Source organism: Plasmodium coatneyi, chromosome 1, assembly GCF_001680005.1.
Source record: "Plasmodium coatneyi strain Hackeri chromosome 1, complete sequence".
Lineage (NCBI taxonomy): Eukaryota > Apicomplexa > Aconoidasida > Haemosporida > Plasmodiidae > Plasmodium > Plasmodium coatneyi.
Window position 1 is genome coordinate 105,595 of NC_033556.1, and position 21,989 is coordinate 127,583.

The following is a 21,989-nucleotide window of genomic DNA, read 5'->3' on the forward strand; positions in this document are numbered from 1 at the left end:
CAGCCTCACCGCTGTTATGCCATATGAGCAACTGTTCATTTCGTTTACCCCCTTGTTTTGTCTTTGATTCATTTGCTGTCCATGTGGCAGCATGTAAGTACTTGTGTACCTTTTTTTTGTACTTTTATCAACACAGTTATTACAAAGAGTGTATTACGCTCACAATATACCCAAACAAATATATTCATTTTTGAATAGCCACCGCATGGTGTGTAGCAAAGTTGTGTTATTAAATGGGAAGCGGCTTGAAAGAACGCTTTTCAAATGTTGGAATAATGGTAAAATTACACAAAAAAAAAAAAAAAAAAAAACGCCAAGCGTATGTGTTTACACAAAAATAACGACCAATATAGCCAAAAATGTGCATACCTCCATTGCACAATGGGCACACAAGTGGACAGTGTGACAACACAGCAGGGGAGAAATAGCCCCCCCCTGGGAGGACAACATTTACAGAAGCTCCCGTAACACCTTTTCATCCAAATTGCTAACATCGTCATAGTCAAAATTTTTTTCCAAATTGACGTATTTCTCCTTTCGGAAGTGAAAAATCAAATTTTCCTTGTCGAACCTTTGCAAATAAATAAATTTTCCGCACGCCGAAATGTCGCATATCGTGCACAGGACCACATCGCCAACCCGTTTATCGTCAAAATAGTGAAAATTATTTTCCTTATCGTGCAACACCCCCGTCAGTATGTTATTTTTATAATTGTACAATTTTTGGTTCCTACTGATTTGCACTTTTGACTTTCCTAAAAAGAGACCCTCATTTATGTTTCTCCATAAGCGGTTAAGTTTGCTCCCATTTGTTTTCCTCTCCAAACAGGTCCATTTTACCTCATTCGATAGAATATTTCGAAAGAGGACATCTTTTGCGTTTAAATTGAAGCGGAAAAATATACTTTTGCTACACCTATTCACCTCGTATATGTACGCATATATATTTTTACCCACAATTAGGGGATGGTTATATATGGCCTCTTCGTTTTCGCTTAAATTGTTGCACACGGAGTTTAGAAGTTTACCACTGTTCAGTTGATAGCTACAGGAGGTAATCTCCGAAGGAATCATTTTATTTCTTTTTCTTATACCCTCATTGGAAAATAGTTTGGCATTTTTTTTTATCACCAACATGGCTCCAAAATTGTTCAGCGAGTTGTACTTGTCAACAAATTCGTTCATTTTGTAGCAGATGTTGTGTCCCTCCAGGTCCTTATACTTTATCAGTAATTTATGGGCGCATGGAAATATATACAAAATGTGTATTAAGTGCTTTTCAAAGTTAACAAGCTGATTACTATCGTCAGTGCTGCTACATATGGATATAATTTTTCTCTTCAATTTGTAAAACTCATCCGGGGGTCGTCCCTGTTTGGCGATTTACCTTTTCTTAATTCGGACGGGGACCTCTCATATTTCAATGCGCTTCCATATTTTGCCTTCGAGGGAGTGGCTATTCCGTCTTTACGCAGGAGCTCGTTAGAGCAATGCACCCCGTTGGTATAGTGCATCCCTTCGCAAGACTGCACCCTCCCGTACTCACAGACGAGCGAACTGTCGAAAATTCCAGGGAACAAAATAGGGATAACCGAAAAGATACTTCGTTTCGAAAGGTTGATCTCGTATAGCGCTATCACATCCTGGTAGAGATGGTGCAAATCTATAAAATTAAACGAATTAATTTTTAAAAAGTTGGCAAAAAAGGAACACAACTCAATAGCATCTTCGTAAATTACTTTTGTGTACTTCTTCTGCGAAAGGATTTTTTCCAATTCTTCCCTAAGTCCCTTCTTTAAATCAGCTTTTCTTCGCCTATACACCTTTTGGAGCAAATTATTTTTCATTTTCTTTTGCAAACTTAACTCCCTCTTTTTATTTTCCCTCCTCGTGTGTGCAATAACCCTTTCGTAATAAATTAACGCCTTAAAACTCTCAACAAACGATAGATGGAAAATGCAGTTCGGCAGGATAAAATAAATCTCAAAGAACAATTTCCCCTTAAAGGAATCCTTCAAACTTTTGAAAATGTAATAATAGTTAATGTCCACTGAGTGAATGCTCCTATTCGTGGGAATGTAAATGCCGACCAAATTCCTTCTCATGACACTTCTATTCCCTTGTTCATCCGAACAAAATTTAAAGACATTGTTCCCTTCCTCACATTCCTTCTTACCCTTTTGGGGGGTATTCTCCCCGTTTGTGTTTACATTGTCTCGTACATTTACTTTACCCCCAAAATGGAAGTCATTCCACAGGTTGTAAACCTTTTCGAAATTGTGATCTATGTGCACGAAGTTTGTCACCTGACTTTTTCGAAAATTATTTTCAAAAATGTCTCTCTCGGTTTGTTCACTGTTATGTGCGTATGTGCTTTCCACATAACGTACCATCTGCTTAATTTCGCTTATTTTGCTTATGCACACTAGGGGGATCCTTTTCGAGGAAAACCACCGTTTCGCACAGGTCCACCGTTTTATAGCAGGCCACCCAACAGCCGTGGTGGCTTTCCTCCTCGTCAACAAATTGCTTCTAAACACCGAATTGGAAAAGTACCCCATTTGGATTACCTGCCCCCTTCCCCTTCTACAAAATTTCCATTTTGCCTATGGAACAAGCATGTACATACACAGATGTAAACGTAGAAGTCACCATTTATGTCTCTCCTTTTGGGCAAACAAATTCCCCATAGCAGTATTCCCCCATTGGGGCTGATTCTATGCCCCTCTGCATTTATGCGCAATACAAAATTGGCCACACTTACTCCTCAATAAGTGCGCAAAAATGGCGTCACACTTGTGCGTTCCCCTTTTGGAAAATTATTTCGCCGGGCGTTAAAACTGCTTCTATCTCTTTTGCTCTCACCAGTCGACTGGTAAAGGGAACAATTCCCATTCTACCTGCTCATTTATGCACTGCTTTTTTTAAGGTGCAAAATGGCAGTCGTGCTTAAGCCGCAAAAGAAAGAACCACCTAAAAATATCACATTACGGGATGCGAAGGGAGGACCCATTTCCGGATTTTCGTACTAAAAGTAGCAGTGCCATGTAGTGGAGAGTTCCCAGTTTGGTCACATATTTTTTTCCAGTGTCAAACGGGTTGCTCGCGTGTGGGCATGATAGGGGAAAGAAAACGGAGCTAGCTTTTTTTCCCAAACATTAGCAGGTGTGCCTCACAGCCCTTACAGACGATTAATACGCGTACGAGATGCACACAGCTAATGCCTTTGCTTTTTTCGCGATTACTTTCCTTTTTAATCTTAAAATTCTGTTGGTTCCTCTACAACTGGTGGTGATAAGTGGTGGGACGAAATAATACCCTTGACAAAACGTGTCCCTAATGTTTCCCATTCTGGTTCATTAAATTTGCTAAGCTTATTTTTACACAATGGGTAAAACCAGTTTTAGAAAGAAGTGGCAGATAAGTTGTCTACATCGTTCGCCAAAATGGAGGCACATACATTTTCCATGCACGCGAAAATACCAGCAGCACAGGTTACCCTCTTTGGTACAAAAAATTTAGCACACATTTGCAAGTACAGCAAAATAGAAATGCGAAAATTCCTTCTCTTCACACTCTAGCGGGTTTACCTTTATGCGACGTACTAAACTGTACATGGCTAACCCCAAGAGGAGTCGACTGTACACTATTTTTATACGCCATGCCACGGGGTCATAATAAAATTCCCCCACCGACGTACGGGCTGAAGGGGGGTACCCCTCAATGGGGAGCAACATACAACAATACATACTGAACAAGAGTGACTAAAAACGTCTTATCCTTCAAATTTGCAAAAACAGGAGGAGAAAACTGAATAAAATAAAATGTGCCATAAAAAGCTGTCACATTTTTTCGCGGCAAAGTGGACAGTGACAGACACGCACTTGATGCTCACATGCGACACTTCCCCTATGTTCGCTCTTAAATTTCATTTGATTGTAGTTCCCCTCCTACGGAAAAAGTCCCCCCATAGGCTAAAAAAAAACTGACACTACGTACATCATGCAAAAGGCGACACAAGGTATTACTTCATCTTTGAATTGTACCCATTTGAACCTTTTCAAAATAGTGACCGTCGAAAGCGTTGCCGTTGTTTGATGCGTTATCATTGTGCAAATGCAGCTCTGAGTAAAGGACCAAGTGACGAAATGAACATGGGGTTCACCCCTTTGTGCTCAAGATACCATATGTACACACCACCCCATGTGAAATGTTTTCATTTTTTTCTCATCAAACGTCTATACGTTTATACGTTTATATGTTTATACATGTGGCATGAAGAGGAATCACGAATTACATGCTCTAGCGTCGAGGCATATTCCGGCATCTTCCTCCCAAATGGTTCTTTTTAAGGAAGGAAAAAATAACACAGGTAAAATGAAATGACAGGAAATGGCATGCTCCTTTTTCATGATTCTTTTCTTTGGACTATTTACTATTTTTTCACCTTAGCGATAAATGTGCACTGTATTGTGTACATAATATATACATGAACAAATAATACCTTCGTACTCTTTGTGCATTTTTTAAAAAAAATTAAAACACTCCTGCTGTTAGAACCTCTTATGCAATTTCGCACATACGCAAAAAGAGAAGAAAAGTTCGTAGGATGCTTATAGGAAGCTTATGTAAGAGCTTTAAAAAAGTTGCTAACAAAGCGTTAAAGAATCATAAATAGAGTACACACGAGGATCTTACAAGTCGATTTAATGAGGGACATATAAAACTAGTTTAAATGTGATGCACAGCGACGGAGAGGCGCGCAAGTGTACATGTGTTTTGCGAATAATTCTACACTGTTTTTTTTTTTTTTTCATTACTGGGGAAGTGTACGCATTATATGTACTTACCCCGATATATATCCATTAAGTGCATCCTCAGATGGAGGGGGGTGTACGCGGATTGCATTTTTTTAATAGCATTTTAAATGAAGGCATTACAAAAGGGTTCATTAATACGAAGTGTTTATATAGATAAACGTATGCCCCCGCGTATGAGCACATACGAATTAATGCATATATATATATATTTTTGTGATGATGCATCACTCCTCATTTATTCCTCTTAACTATGTACATACGTATGCAGTCAACGCGTGCGTGCTTTCAAAACAAAACCCTTTTTTTCTTCATTTTTCCCCCTCTGCGGAGCTGTTATTTTTGCTGAATTGCCATGGCGCGCAGTTAAATATTATATATATGGAAGAAAACAAAACACCCCCCCCTTTAACTTCCTTTAAAAAAAATAAAAAAAACATTACATTATACATACCCATTACGCGCACCACTTGTGTACATCACCACAATTTTGCCAATAAATTTTAAAATAAAAAAAATATATTCTATTTCACCATTTAGCCCAATTAATTATATAAGATTGTGCATTCTCAAATATGTACTCATATAGATATATATGCATACATACATATTTTATAGTTCCCAAGTTTAAACTCATCAAAATTTTACTTGTTTTGGTACATTCTTTTACACCGTGTTTTTCTTCCTCTTTTACTTTTTTCCCCCTTCTAATTTCTTTAACTCTTTCCCCATCCACACAGCCATTATTATTGTGTATTTATTTTCAACCTCCAGTTAAGAAAATATATGTTGAATACGCCAATGCGTACCTACATACCACTTGTACACATATTATATATGTGAATTTAGCGCCTATTATCCTAGCATTTGCTTGTATGCCATACGTACATACGTAGTACCTCTTTGCGTGAACCCAACGGAAGGAAGTAGTTCATTTTGTGTGCCTTAAATATATGAGGCTGTACGCGTAGCCTGTGAAGGATTAAAAGCCAAACCAGCAATCTCCCACGCTCATGCCAAAGGAGGAAGCGTCAGCTGAACGAAACAAAAACAGAGTAAGCTTACGCAAGCGCCAACGCGAACTGCAAAAAAATATTCGAAAAAATAAATCCATTCAAGGAAAGAAAAAAACAAACGAGTTTAACATATAGGTATTCTTTTGAGAAAAAAAAAAAAAAAAAAAAAAAAGCGTTTCATTTTGTTAGCGTAAATATGTACATATATTTACATACATATATGTATATATATTAATCCATGTTAATGCATGTCAATACATATATATATGCCTAATTCGTACATTTAATTGCAAACTTCGCGTCAATATACACGGAATTTTTTGCTAAAATATGCACGTGACGAAGATATATTGGGAATAAAAGCAACATATGAGCCAACATTCCCTATGTAGTTTTTTTTTCCATAAAAAAACATAAACCTGTTTTGTTTTTGCGTACTTTTTTCATTTTTTCATCATCGCCATTTTACGTATTTTTACGTTCTTTTTGGCCTTATCCACCTTTCCAACATATTTTCATTTCATATTTTCCCCATTCATTTCTTCTTTCCCCTTTTTTTTCCATTTTTTTTACAATTTTTTTCTTTTTTTTCCATCCCCCCAAATTTTACTACATATTTACTTATACTTTTTGTGTACAGTTCACGCGCGCCTGCAAAGACCCGCTGCGTATACATACTTTGCGAGTAGCCGCATACCTCCCTTTCTATTGAAGGTTCCCTGTACAACATCCGTGCGTATCTTTTTATTTACCTTCTTTAAAGTTTCCTTGTGGCCCAGTTTATTCCAAAGTTTCGTATCCATTTCTTCCCTTTTTTAACGAGCTTTGTATTTTTCTTCTCCTTTTACGTCATTTGTTCGCCGGCAAGTAGAGGTATGCAAAAGGCCATACCCATGCATATATGTTTCTCTGCATACTATACATATGCGTCCATGCGAAAACCTACGCAAGCGCACATTCACACGCGCACGATATATTGAACTAAGCGAGTAGTGAAGATTGTCTCCTTGTGACGGACACAAGCTAGTCGAAGCAGCTTGAAGCAATTGTTCCCTCGTCGTCCATCGGTACGTGTTCCAACACTTCCAGGAACAACCTGCGAAGAAACACATTCGGAGCAGTTCCCACCAACCTCATATGACATGATTTTAAGAAGACTACAAAAGCCGTTAGCACCCTCCCGATACATGTACATTTTTTCCCTAATTAACGTGCTGAAATCAGCATCCAGTACCCTGACAAAACCCACATATGCCTACATTCACAGTTACAATCATATCATATCACAGCACCCCAAAAAAACAAATAAACCAATTTTAAGCAATTGTTCGAACAAGAAAAATTATAATGCTTTTGTATGCAAATCTTACAAGAAATTTAAAATGAATAGAAAATTCTCCAGTTCCATAAATATGAATAAGAATAACGAAAATGAAAATGCTCTAAAAGATAATAACATCTCTGGTTTTAATAAAAATACCAGTGATGTTAAGAATTTTGGGCAGTATAAACAAAGCAGCAGGAGTTCTGCCTTCGGCAAACGATACAGCTATGGCAGTAAAAGCAGAAGCAAGGTATATTCCAGCAGTTACGTTGGTGGAGGTATTGGTGGTAGTGGGGTACGAGGTGATAGCGTCATCGCAGAAGGACGCAGTAAGTACACCAGTAGCCACATCTATACGAGCAATCACTCAAGTTATCATCCAAACCAGATAAACAGAGAAGCGGCAAGAAAACATGAAGAAGCCAGTTACGCCCTAAAAGAAGCGAAGTTAAATACAAATGCGAATTATATAAATTCGAGCATGAAGGAAAACAGAGGAGGAGGGGGAGGCAGCGGCGGCTACCCCCTGAACAGTAATGAGCCCAACATACCACCTGTCAATGAGAGCAGTAAAATCATACAACACAACACCAAAATGAATAGTTACAGTAAGGATAATGTGTTGCGCAAAGGCGTAAAGGACGAAGGTATGTACAGCCGCAGTGGCTTAACCCCCAACAGCAGTGCCAACAACAATGCCAACAACAGTGCCAACAACAGTGCCAACAATGTGAAAAGCAACATGGATAATGCCAAAAGCGGCATTACTAACAACAGTGGAAACGCATCGGGCGGTATTTATCAGGAGAATAATCAGGTGAAAAGTACGAGCTACAAAGACACAAAAAACAGCACAAGCCGAAGCGGAAATAACAGGAACAACAGCATGAGCGAGAGAAAAACAAACATGGAACGCATAACCAGCACGAGCGTAAGAGACAACGAACGATATAACCACCTACACGAGAACCGTGCCAGCAGCACCAGGTACAGTGCGAAGAATTCCTTTAGCTTAAATAAGAAAAATATCTCTACGTATAACTCCAATTTGAGCAGCGCCAACAATGGCAACCTTAAAAAAGGTGGTGAAAGTGCATCTTATGAACAGAACAATTTCAAGAGAGAAACAGCAGATAATGTAGTGAATAGTAACGTCAACATGGCAGAGGTAAATAAAAACGTTGGGGTTGTCATTGACCCCAATATGAACATGAACAGCATTGACATGAGCAACAAACTGAGCACTAAAGATTCTTACGCAAAAGGTGACGTTACCAACAATGATGCAAATGTCGGTGCGAATATCGGAAATAGCAGCCGAACTGGCAACACGCGGGGGGCCAATGGTCGAAGCGGTAACGGGCGCAACAGCAACGGTCGGAGCTCCAAGGGTCATAGAGGGGGCCGCAGAAGAAACAACAACTTGAGTTCAAATATTTCAGGCGTAAATAATGCAGGTGCGAATTATGCAGATGCGAATAATGCTGGTGGGAATAACGTTGGCGTAAATAACCCTAGCGGAAGTACCCCCAGCGGAAACGGCGCCACCGGTCGAAGCGGTAAACGGGGAAGCAGACGAGGCGGCCAAAGGAACAGGAGAAGCAGCAACAACTCGGGTGCGTTCAAGTCCCTCAGCATGATGAAAAGCAAAGATGAAAAAATGAATGAAAATTTTGACAATGCAATGCCGGAAAATGAGTACATGCAGGAAAATGCAAATAATTTGAGGGGCATAACGGAGAATCAGCCCACGCACGGCGACGGCAGCAGAAATAACAAGATGATGTCCTATGGCTCGAACGCTGCCATGGGCGGAGGCCGCATCAGCAACGTCGGAATAAATGGCGTGCATAATGTGCAGAATGTGCAGAGCATGCAAAGTATGCAAAATGTGCAAAGTGCTCAAAACATGCAAAATATGGCAAACGTGCAAAATATGGCAAACGTGCAAAGCATGGCAAACGTGCAAAACATGGCAAACGTGCAAAACATGGCAAACGTGCAAAACATGGCAAACGTGCCAAGTATGCACAGCGCAAAGAGCCCCGAACTCGGAATGAAAAGCTCAGGGGAAAATGAAAAGGCGATCCCCGGGGCTATGATGATTAATGCGAGAAACATGTCCTACGATAATAAGAGGAACAGCTACATGAATGACGCGAATCAGACGAACCAGACGAACGCGCTAGACGCGAAGAAGAGCGAATCGTACGCAAATTACTCCTCCTCCAGTAGCTTGAAAACGATGAGCCAAATGAACACCATGAATAGCATGAATAGCGTGAACAGCGCTGGCAGCATGAGCGGTATAAATATCCCCATGGATGACCAGTACAGTGGAATTAAGCAAAGCGGTAACGTGAGGAGCTCCACGTCCTTTGCAAACATGGAGGCAGATGCATTTCTCTTTCATGACTTCAACGAATTTGTTACGTACATGTATAAGGATGAAAACATTTTGACCCTTTTCTACATACGAAAGAATTACCTGAAAGCAGAATCGCGCGAAGAATTTGCAACCGAAAATGACAAAATAAAATATTCCATCATATGGTCCTTTCCTAATGATGAAAAGATTACGGTTACCGGAACGCATAGCACAAAGAAGTTAAGCAAAAAGGTATGCGTGAAAAAAATGTTACAAAAGTTAAAAAATATCTCCGTTTTAGAGATAGACCAAATGACCAAATGGATGATAAACAGCTTAAATGTGGTTTTGAAAGTGGAGCATAAAAACATGGAAACGCAAGTAAACAATAATAACATGTATTGCACCAGCTTAGAATGGAAAATCAACAATAAAATGTATCACTCCATGGGCATACATGAACATGAGAAAATTGCCGAAATTATTGCGACACAGAATTTGTACATGATTCTGTATGACGTCAAGGATCAGTTGGTTAAAGAAATGGAGAGTGGCAAAATGGCTAGCCAGCACGGCGCCGCATGTGGCATGAATAGCGGCAAGGCACACGAAAACAGCCTCTTCGATAAAATGATGAATAACAGTAATAACAAAGGTTACGATGATCAGGTTGCCAATAAAATGGGAGGAAAATACGACTGTGGAAAAGGACAAATGATGCAAAACAAAAATATGATGGATGCTGCAGGTCCTTACAAAAATGAAAACCCCTCGAATAATAATTTCAATGCACAAGGCATGAATAATTGCAACACGTTTTACAATCCGAATGATGGGATGCTGCACCCGCAGGGTGGTGATAATCCAATGATGCACTCCATGCAACAAGGCGCAGCTGCCATGGGAGGTAATGTAGGCGGTTTGGGCAATATGAACCCTTCCGCCAGAGGTACAAACAGCATGGACTTAGCAAATGCAGGTCAAATTGCAGGAAACAACAACCTCAACATGAACCTTATGAACTACCCAAATGGAAACAACATGAACGGCATGCCCATTATGAACGATAAGAATATCGGACCAGGCGTAGGAGCAGACCACATGAACGGGCTGAATAACCCCGGAATGGTAGCTCAACCACCAGTCATAACAGACCCTACAGAACTGATCGCCTACAATTTAACGAAACAGGATTCGGGGAGCATCCAAATGTTAAGGAACAACATTGCCTCCAGGTACAAAGTGCAACAAACGGAGAACTTCGAGCAGGTGTATAATTTGTTCAAGTGTACGCTCCAGTGGGAGTGGAAAAATGGAAAGATAGCGTGCAAAACTAAAAGTGTCGGTTATGGTACCACCAAAAATTTGGCCAAATGCGAAGCAGCCTACGATATGCTAGTAAAAAATAACCTCATAGAGTATATATCCTCCACGGATAGGAAAAACGCCCATTATATAAAAGATTTAATACAGAAGGATGTGAACAAAGCTATGAAGCTAGCTATTCAGTTTATCATGCAGTATAGCAGTAACGCGTGGTCGATCTTTTTAGTTAACCTTTTGAGGGAGTTGCTCATAGATGGTAATTACGACCACATCGATAGGCTTCTCACCACAGTAGTGGAAGTTAGTAAAGAGGGAAGAATCGAGGCCGATAAAATCAACGAAAGTAACAATGCCAATAACAATGCTAATGTGGCTGGTGCAAGTGGCACAAATATGGGCAAAATGGATGGCAATCAATCGCACCGATTGAATAGAATAAACAGCAGCGGTCAGAACCACGGCATGTACAGCAATAATGCAGATGGAGAAAACTACGTAGACAGCTCAAGCAGCCTATTCTTCTGCAACCCCTTTATTAAGAACCGAAGTGACAATAGCAATTATGTGCATAAACTGGTATCCATAGATTTATGGGAAAAATTAATCGACGAGTGTGTCGTTATTTTAAATGACAAACTATGCTTCCACTGCATAACCCTCTTGAAGGATGTAGAGCTGGATTACTCCATTTTCATTTCCAAGTGTGCACATGATTATTACAAGAGGTATAGAATTATGTTAGCGTTAGAATTTCAAGCCAATTTGTCACAAAGTATTCAAGAGAAAAGGGATTTCGAATATCTGCATGAAAATAAATCGTTACTGTTAAAGGTGAAGAGTGCCACTATGCCCATTTTGTCATTCACCTGTACCTTAACGTTGGAAGAAAAGGAATGGATGAAGTCGACACAAATGAGGGAAGACGATATTGTTCTACTAAAACCGTGTGACTTGATGCTTACCGATGAAGATGCCTGGTCCAGCAGCCTCATCGGTACTATTACAAGTACAAAGAGTGACAACACCGTTTACAATATCAACGTGAGAATATTCTCTGCTGAAAATACGAGAAAGGCAAATGTGAAGTATAGCAAGTATAAGCTCTTCCTCCTATTGAACATTGTGACACATGAAAGAATGCTGCAAGCGCTAAGGGCTATAACGTTTATTAGTTCCATCCCCACAACGAACCAATCGCCCTACGTGTTCACCCCAGAAATTCGCTTCCTCATATTGCATTCCTATAACAAATATTCAAAGCACATTGCGCAGACGGGCAAATTGAACCACGAAATTGCAGAGTACGAAAAGATCAAAATGGATTTCCACAATAATGATTCGTCCAAAAATAATACGCAAGAAGATTTACTGACCCAGTACAGTGGGCAAGCAAAGAACCCATATGGAGATTTACTAAACGATGCACTGAACAAACAAATTGGAAAAACACACACAGATGATATTGACCAGTATCTAATCGAATCTATCAATTTGCCAACCAATTTGCCGCTAAACGATTCGCAAAAATTGGCATGCCTTAGTGCTCTCACCAGAAGATTAACCCTTGTGCAAGGACCCCCCGGTACAGGAAAAACACACGTTGCTTGTGCGATTATTGACAGCTGGCACAGGCAAAATAGTAACAAAAAGATTCTTGCCGTGGCAGACTCCAACGTTGCAGCTAATAACCTTGTCGAAGGACTCAAAAAGAGAAACATCCAAGCAGTCAGAGTGGGAGCAGGAAGTGACAGCGATTTCCACGAAGAAGCAATCATGGACTTCCACCGATATAAGGATCTCCTAAAGTTAAGAAAAAACAATTTACAAAAAGAAGCCAAAGTTATGAAAGCCCTATTATTCCTCGAAGCGGTGAGAAAGTACAACGTCGTTATAGCCACCTGTGTCGGTTCAGGACATGAAATTTTTGACAATGAAAAATTCGAAAGAGTCATTATTGACGAATGTGCACAGTCCATTGAGCCATCGAATCTAATCCCGCTGGGACACAATTGCACCAATTTGGTCCTCATCGGAGATCACAAACAATTACCACCAACTATCATTTCGTCGGACGCTACCAAATTAGGTTTAGATCGATCTCTGCTGGAACGATTTGTCATGGCAAAAATCGCCCCCGTTCATTTGCTAACCACGCAAAGACGTATGCATCTAAGTATTTGTACTTTTCCAAACATCCATTTTTATGAGAACAAATTGAAGACTGAAAATGTCACCGAGGAAAATCGACCAATTATTAAGGGATTCCTGTGGCCAAACCCAAAGTGCAGATTAGCATTCATAGATGTGTCTCTGGGAAAACCAGGAAGCAAGTTTGAAAATGCTTACGGTACTTCCAAGTTTAATTTGTACGAAATTGAGCCCCTAATATCTGTGCTAAAATCGATCGTAAATGAGGGATGCGTATCCGTCGACGAAATAGGTATTTTAACAGCCTATGATGCGCAGAAAGTAAAGTTGAAGAAAGCGGTCCAAGATGCGTTCCCCTATGAGGCAGCATGTCGAATAGAAATTGACTCCATCGATGGGTTCCAAGGAAAGGAAAAAGATTTAATTCTCTTCTCTGCGGTCAGATCAAATGCAAATAACGAATTAGGATTTTTAAAAGATGCCAGAAGATTGAATGTCATGTTGACAAGAGCTAAAAGAGGAGTCATCCTATTTGGAGATCAGTTCACCCTTGCTAATGATCCTGAAAATTGGTTACCCTGGCTCAACTGGATTTCATCCAAAAGGGCAGTCGTACATATCACCAAATTGAATGAGCACCTAGAAAATGCAGATTATTCTTTGATAGATAAACTGAACAAAATAAACAAAACTGTTAATTTGAAGAATGTCAACGTATCGGATAATTATTTCTTATACGGAAATGACACCGGATTTTCGAACGACTACAATGAACCCCAGAACTATAATCAGAACGAAGAAACCAATTTTACCGTCGGTTTGAATGACGCCAAGGAGGAAGTAGAGCCAGTAGAAGAAATTGTTGAAAACTGGGAAGATTTACTCTGAAAAAATGATCACATGAGTGAAGAAAAATAATTCAGTCGTTTTGCTTTGTATGCTTTTTTGCACATTAAAATTCATGTGTTAATTGGTGCAAAGGGCAAAGTTGTTGCACAGCTTAAATATGGAATCACGCGGAGTGGGGAAGAAAAAAATGTCCTTTTTTTGTAGCTGTTTCCCGTTGGCGACCTGTCCATTCTCCGCAAAAGCGCGCACAAATTTGAACGTACCGAGTGCCATCGTGCAGAAGGGTTCAAGTGAAAGAAGCTGCCAGATTAATTCGTCATATTTGTTTCTTGTTTTTTTTTTTTTTTAAACACGTGCTAATGTGCTAGTGTGCGCGCCTGTGTTTTAGGGCCAGCGTTCTCACTTGATAGCACATCATGCACCTTCCATGCCACAATTTAAAGACGCCACTTTCAATGTCTGTTGTTATGTTTTGTTTACGAAATTAAAAAAAAAAAAAAAAAAAAAAAAATCATTTTTTTTCCATCTAATATTACCTTTACCATTTTCCCACCACACTGTTACACTGTTTTTATATGTAGATATATAATTAAATTCTCACGCTGCGGTGAAGATTTAGCCCCAATTCAGTTGCTTCATTCCGCTAGTACACCCGTGCAAACATTAAATGTGTACCTCCTGTGCCTTCCCCTGTGCACAAGTCGTAGTTCACTGCAATAAGATAAGAACACGCGCTGAAAACGGGGTCGCACATGCATATAGAATATAGACATGTACAAATAAACATATTTCTATGCAAGTACTATGTTTCTGTCCATGCGTGCCTGCGTTGCATGGGTAGAGGGGAATGCCCAAGGAAAGGCGCACCTTACACCCTACTACACCCGCATGAAACGTGCAGGGCATAGCATCTACATCTCATTTTCCAACGACACACTAATATTTTAACGTTTATATATAGATAAGTTTTTTCTTTTTTTTCACCTCTCCAATGCTGTATTGTTCATATGCTATTATTGCAAACGCGTTGTTGCCCCTTTTCCGTTCCTCGTATGTGCAGCGTTAGATGCCATATCGTGCAATACGCAGCAGAATGCGGAGGTTTAGACTCAGCACCTTACCAAGCCGTATACCACACAATCCACGGGGCACTAAACCATCCAGTTTTATATAGCAACATTTTTTTTTTTTTTCACCCTCTATTTTTTACAACGAACAGTTAACTACCCCATTAAAGTTACAAATTAAGTTTTTTTCCCTTTTATTTTGTACGCATATGTGAGGATAAAAAAGACAAGAAAAAGTTTCGATACCTGCTGAACTCGGTGCTTAGGTTGGTACTCTGTCACACGGGTGAGGGAGGTGCCGAACGAACGGCTAGCGCAGGCACGCGCAAATGTATATATGTACCTATGTACAAATGAAGCATGCAAAGTATGCACAATTGTTTTATGGGCGCGCACACCCTCACACATCCCGGTTGTACTCCGAAAAGGCTGCACCCACTGCTAAAAAAAAAGAAAAGATAAAGAAAAACGCGACAGAGTTATGCGAAATATAACACAGTAAATCATGGTATGGGTAACGCAAAATATAATTTCCCCCTCTTGCGCGTTCTTTTCCAAAATGTGAAGCTTAAAGGCAAAATGGAAATTTTTTCATGCCCCAATTTTCCCGCCCCCAAGGAAGGCATTCTATTTTCCCCCTTTGAATAATTCCCCCAGGTGCTGAAAAGCGTTTTTTTTTTTTTTTTTCTTTTTTTTGCGTCACCTTTGCCAGGTGCTGCTTTTTTTTATTCTCCTGTGTTTGTTTCCTCCACCTTTGCACGCATAATTTTTTTAAAGTAACTTTCGAAGGGGCACTTTTAAGGATACTCACGCTTTTACTCGTTCGACTGCGTGGAAATATTTGTGTATCCCCCGAATCAATTGAATAAATGAACAGCTCACCAACTTAGCTAAAAGAAACAAAATTGTCCTAATTTGACAAAAAAAAAAAAAAAGCAATCTGAGAGAGTATTTTCACCCCCACATGCAGCATAATCGCACATTTTGTCCGAATGTCTATATGTACACACATTTATATGTGAAAAGGAGGGCACTTAATCCATGTTCCCCATTATGCCACGTAATTTCCCCCATGTATGAAATACTTTAAGATGGGTAAAAAATGTCTAAAAAATGAAACGATGCAACTTCCTCTTAGTTACTTGCAGGGGGGTGCCACTTGTACACATATGCGTATATATGTGCATGTGGCACTCATACAAATGTATGCTGACTCTACTTACTCATCACTACCATAACGCTCTTCCCCCCGTGTAGAAGATTTAGCCAAAAGCGGAATCTACAGCAAACAGTTCTCCCTCAGCCAAAACAAGCACAGCAGCGTAGGACACGAAAACTCATAGAAACAGATCCACCTGCAAATATTTCTGCCAGTGGATTCACCATCAATGCCCCTGTGCACGTGCATCAAAGCAAATAGTCACGCAATACTTAGTAAAATCCATTTTTACGACCACCCCCTGTGTGCTCCCACTCGTAGGAAAGGTTGCAGAGACTTGAAAAGAGACTGAGCGGGCTACACTTCAGCATCGAATTGCAGAAAAATGAAAAGATTGACGTAATTTAAAAAAAAAAAAAAAAAATCCTAAATGAAAAATGCATGATGCGTAGTAAAATAATATATGCGCTCTCCTAACGCTGTCACATTTTCCTCTTTGTCGCACTTTTAAGAAACTGAACGAGAAGATCAACATGCTGGAGGAGAAGCTGGTAGAAATGAACGAAAACTCAAATAGGACCTTCGAAAAATTAAATGAAAAGGTAAGGACAGTCATCATATTCCTGGAGTGGAATCTACCACAACAGTATAGGACGACTATCCTCATATGCCGATCAAAATGAAATAGTTATTTTTTCATTCCATTGGGCAATTATATAAAATGATGTTCCCCTTTTTCACTCACTCAATACATGCGTATGCGCATGTACATGTTCACTTGCAGCTGAACGACATCAGAGCGGACGTCAATAATTACAAGACCGAATTGGAAGAGTTCAAAAATGACCACAAGAAAAAATTAGAAATCCTCCAGAAGAAGTAAGCAATCGCGTGGTAGTGCGGATGAATGTAGCCAGGGTGGATATAACCCCCCTAAGGGTCTCCTAAGATTACAATTTTGCAGGTGAATGCTTGCACGGGTTGATGCGTAGGTCCATCATTTGCTGCACATTTCCCCCAACAGGGCTGAAGAATTCATAGACAAAGAAAAGGAAGAATGGAACAAGCTTAAAATAAAATTAATAAAGGATTTTCAAAATAAGACTAGCTTACTGAAGTACTAAATCACGTTCATACTCATGCTCATGCGTATACATACGATTACATGCTTAAGCATATTCCGCCCACTTGTTTGTCCTCCCCCTTTAGGGAAGAAATGACCGAGGAGTACGGACTGTTGCAAGAAAAGGAAGAATCGCTCAGAAGATTTTACGACGTAAAAAGCCCTTCCACCATTTGATGCGCGCTCCTCACATGCGCATCATTCCTACGTGCATGTAAATAAACCGAAAAACACGATATACAGTGAACCACCCATGAATGCGTCACCCCCATTACACACTAATTCACTCACCCACTACAGAATGAAATTGCGAACCTCAAATCGGTCGTTCAAAATGAAATAAACGAAAGAATCAAAACAGAAAAAATTATCCTACGGGATGTAGATGATAAAGTGAATGAAATTATTAAAATAATTAAAAATGAGAAAATCACCAGGTAAATGTTGAGCGTTTTGCACAAATAGCAGAAGAGGGTGCATCAAAGAAAAAAGGGGGTGGGGGGAACTTCTCTTTGCTTTCTTCCTAACGACTCATATGTAGTGGCAGAGTGTACACTTGGATACGGACATGGATGTTAATGCGGATGCGGGTGCACACTTTTCCATTTACTCATTCATGCCAACTCCCCCTTTTGCAGGGAAACCTACTCGGAAAATCTGGTATCCCTCATGGAGCAGTACTTTTCGCGAATAAAAAAGGAAATTGATAATGTATGCAAATGCTAATTGGATAACAACGGGGGGACAAGTAGACACCTATATTCACTCCCCTGTGAGCAAAAAAAACAATTGCACGGCATAACGCCAAACCGTCATTTATTCGTTTTTTTTTTTTCTTCTTCAAAGGAACGGCTCGAACGGGAGGACACGGAAGAAACACTGGTTCATTTGATGGAGGAAGCTCTCGATAAAATTGGAATTCCATTCGCATGAAGGAAGGATGTACGCTGTCCCTCTCCCTACGCATTTTTCTTTAATAAAATTTTGTACCACTATTAAACTAATTCAATTCCTGTTTGTAATTTTTTTTTGCTACTTTGTTGCGAATGATCCGTTCGGAAAGAAATTTTTTTTTTTTCCAAATTTGTCCCTTTTCCTTCATTCTTTAGCGCATCACCATGTGGCAACTGACGCACACGTGAAAACAAATAGACACGATGTGGCCTTTTTTTCGCCACACCTTTTTGTTGTCCTCATTTGTGTAACATATAATAAAAACTTTAAAATCAATTTTGTTTTAAATAATTTGTGTGTTTGTTCTTCAAAAACATGAATAAAAACTACCAACTTAAAAAAAAAAAAAAAACACTTCAAAATAAATTGAATTCTAACATTAAGGATAAAAAAAATTGTCGAGAAAAAACGCTTGAAAAGATAAAACTTAACAAACAAAGCAAAATGCTAATGTATTCGCACAATGGACGCTGTAAAAACGGGGAAGGAATGAGTCGTCATCTTCTTCATCACCCTCATCATAAGTAGTATACGTTTGCGGGGGGCATGTCTATGCGTCCACGTCGGATGGAATATTTATTCTTTGAAAAAGCGGAGTAACGTTCGGGATGGGCCTGGCACAGCTTGGAAATGTCTAACAAAGTTTGACAAAGCCTGACATACGTCTGACCTACTTACAGGGGTCGGGCAAGGCGTCCAGCTTGGTACAGTTCAACAAAGTTCTGAAGCAGTTTTTCTCGCTGCACGCTTTGCAGTCATCATTGCACTGGTCCTTTGCGCACTGTTTGTTGCACGAAATAAAGGTACATCCGATGAAGGAGGAAAAGCAGCTCAAGCACGTCGGAGAAAAGTCAATGTTGTGTTTTTTCATATATTTATTTACACATATATCTATTAAATACGGTTTTGCCGATGATACTTTCGCGCAGTCAAAAAGTACTTTGTAGAAATCATTGGATGCAACGCTATTCGATTTGAACAGATGCAATACGTACTCCCTAAATTGGTTCGTTTTTAAACTTATATAATCTTTAAGATTTTCTGGCTTCTCAATTTGATAATTCTGACTTAGGAACTTCTCACCATTTATTAACCTCTGTTCGATGTCACCTGTACATCCTTTATTGTCACTTTTTTCAGCAAATATGCTCAATTCGTTAGGGTAATTTTCACTTGGGGATTGGTTATTGTTGTTAATACCGTTACCTTCCAGGCAGAGTACGTCGACTTTGCAGGCCGCGCTCAAAAGAACGCTAAAGAGGAGGCCCTTAACTGTATAATTCATTTTTCACAATTAGAGAAATGGTAAAGTAACAGACGCAGCGTACTTATGCAATGTCAAAATGTTGTTTATGCTCGCACGGCAGGGGATGTTTAAAAGTATTCAAAATTGAAAGATTCGCGGAAGTTTACAGAAAATCGAAAATTATTTCAAATTTTTTACAACTGTTGTTGTATAGGCTTATATATGCGCAGCTCACAAATGCGAACAGAATGTTGCTTTTTCAAACGTAGAAATAAAACATGGTAAAAATACGGAAAAGAAAAAAAATAATAATAATAAACTTCCTACTAATTTTTGCTAAAACGGAGATCACACAAATAGTTGTTGTTCAGTGTTGCTTGGGTGCTTCAATGAAAAATCATATGGCTATTTTTTTTTTTTTTATTTTATTTTAAACGTACTTTTTTTTATTTTTGGCATATTAAAATGCCAGTTTATTTTTTTTACTTTGCCTATGAAACGTGTCGCCACCCCTTACTACCTTTTGGTTCTTTTGACCACCTGGCATAAAATGAGAAACTATTTCGGCTGGATATAAAATAATACCACCTAAACGCAGAGGAGTTGTAAACATATAATTTCATACGAACGCCGCTGCCTATATATAAATAACTATATATGCACTATATTATTATATGCAGGGGGATGTAACTCTCCTTCTGGTCCTGGTCCACTAAACCACGCTCCTGGTTGTGGAAGCTGGGTGCGTAAATATGAAATAAATGATGTAACATGTAACGTGGTGGCAGAAGCTGTTTTGTTGGACGCGTGAAGCCACTCATACTTTTTTTTATGCAAGGGGCAACGTGCATATATAATATATTAATATGTACGCGTTCATGTATATGCCCCGTTGGGTAGAGGAATAAGCATGAAAAAAAAAAAGCCACGCGCAGCGGTAGACCAAAAAGCTACAACCGCTTGTGCCACCCAAAAGTTGTTGCTTGTTCTGTATTTGTGCATAAGTGAGCGAACGCCATCTGCGAAAAATAAAAAAAATAAATAAAGATAAAAAAATAAAAATAAATAAAATATAGAAAAGCGCTCCAAATAAACAGCTTTAACAGCTAAAAAGAAAAAAAAATAGAAAATAGAAGATACTAATCAATAACTGCTTCACATTGACCAAATCGAATGCCCCCCATTTGGTTACCTCCCGGTGCACAAAATCATTTATATGACCCCCCTACTGCCCAAACAAATCCACATGCTTTCTGCAACTTTTGAAAAATTGAATTCGCCCATTACGCCGCGGTAACTTAGCCAGTATGCATACCCTCCAGAAGCCAATTCATTCCTCTAATTGGGGTATCACACATAGCGTGCTATAAAATCTGTTCATATAAAACAACGTTGCGTGCATATTTGTTTATCCTATGAATGTTCGCTGCGTATACCTATACATCCCCATTGGGGAAAGGCAACCAATGAAGGCAAAATAATATGCGCCATAATCCCCATTCCAATTTTTAGTCACATTATTCACTATTCAAATACGTGAATTTTCACGGCGCATAGAAAGCGTGCTAGCTGTTCTTTCTGACGGATGGCCCGTCTTACGTAGTAGAACAAATCATAGTTTGCTAAAAATAGGAAGATGTTTTTTTATCAGAGTTGCAAAAAAAATGGTCGATCAGCACACATGTGCAAAACGAAATTGGGATAGGTCCGTCAGACTTGCTTGAAAAAATTGAACGATAAAATTTTTTAAGCCCAAATGGGTGCCTTCTTAAAAGGGGGAAACTTTATGAACAACTTACACATTTTGAAGGCAAAAAAATGAAAAGAAATAAAATGAGATGAAAGTTTCACATGGACTGAGATCGTCGTAGCGGCGCATACAAATGACGACGCAGATTACCCTACTATTGCGACATCCTCACTCAATTTGCAATGTTCTACCCCTATGTTATGCCCGCAGCAACGAAAATAGGGAGGGAGTTCTTTCCCGCATGGACGCAAAAATAACAGGGCCCTACCAAACCACGCGTTGGAACTTTTCTTCACCTGTTTATATATCATTGCCGCACATATTTGGTCACCTAAACAATCTAATGGAAGAAAAGAAAAAAATAATAATACATTGTTCTGATAATTGGGCACACAAAACTGCCTCCCACCGATCACCACGACCTCTCGTCTACTTATTATAACTGTACCAATTTCACATAAAAAAAAAAAAAAGTTAAAATGGAAGCAAATTTTTACATAATAAAATTTTCAAAGAGGGTAATAATTTCCATACATATTTAGAAGAGAGTGTGACGTGAGGCAATCCTATAAGACTACTCATTTCATTCCCAATAACGGTTCAAAACATTCGTAGTAGGTCCTGATCCCTATTATAACTAATTTACACTTACCATAATCAGTTTTAATTAATAAATCCTTTTATTTTATCGTAATATATGTGATTTAAATGCGAGAAGGACGTGCGCATGCGCACCAGTTACTCTTATTCCAATTTGAATGAAATAAATCTTGACCCTCTTCCCCACGTCGCCCTTCTGTGGGCTTCTCACAATAGGGCGGAATTTTATTTTTTCTCTCTAC

The 21,989-nt window shown here is 39.3% G+C and overlaps 4 protein-coding genes across 4 annotated transcripts; 2 read left to right on the forward strand and 2 right to left on the reverse strand.

Moving 5' to 3' along the window:
- Window positions 1-450: 450 nt before the first annotated feature.
- Window positions 451-2,561, reverse strand: PCOAH_00000240 (Uncharacterized protein; the record flags this gene model as incomplete). Its single annotated transcript, XM_020056845.1, has 2 exons — window positions 451-1,312; window positions 1,411-2,561. 2 exons carry the CDS (start codon window positions 2,559-2,561, stop codon window positions 451-453), a joined length of 2,013 nt encoding a protein of 670 aa, XP_019912484.1.
- A 4,414-nt stretch (window positions 2,562-6,975) lies between these two features.
- Window positions 6,976-13,887, forward strand: PCOAH_00000250 (Erythrocyte membrane-associated antigen; the record flags this gene model as incomplete). Its single annotated transcript, XM_020056846.1, has 1 exon — window positions 6,976-13,887. The coding sequence occupies one exon, from the start codon at window positions 6,976-6,978 to the stop codon at window positions 13,885-13,887; it is 6,912 nt and encodes a 2,303-aa protein (XP_019912515.1).
- A 1,523-nt stretch (window positions 13,888-15,410) lies between these two features.
- On the forward strand, window positions 15,411-18,130 carry PCOAH_00000260 (Uncharacterized protein; the record flags this gene model as incomplete). The annotated part of the gene is made up of 12 exons (XM_020056847.1): window positions 15,411-15,572; window positions 15,705-15,776; window positions 15,886-16,010; window positions 16,173-16,237; window positions 16,396-16,473; window positions 16,587-16,676; window positions 16,859-16,953; window positions 17,099-17,191; window positions 17,284-17,350; window positions 17,498-17,634; window positions 17,836-17,908; window positions 18,044-18,130. 10 exons carry the CDS (start codon window positions 15,992-15,994, stop codon window positions 18,128-18,130), a joined length of 804 nt encoding a protein of 267 aa, XP_019912434.1.
- A 691-nt stretch (window positions 18,131-18,821) lies between these two features.
- PCOAH_00000270 (Uncharacterized protein) lies at window positions 18,822-19,436 on the reverse strand (the record flags this gene model as incomplete). The annotated part of the gene is made up of 1 exon (XM_020056848.1): window positions 18,822-19,436. One exon carries the CDS (start codon window positions 19,434-19,436, stop codon window positions 18,822-18,824), a length of 615 nt encoding a protein of 204 aa, XP_019912459.1.
- Window positions 19,437-21,989: the final 2,553 nt, after the last annotated feature.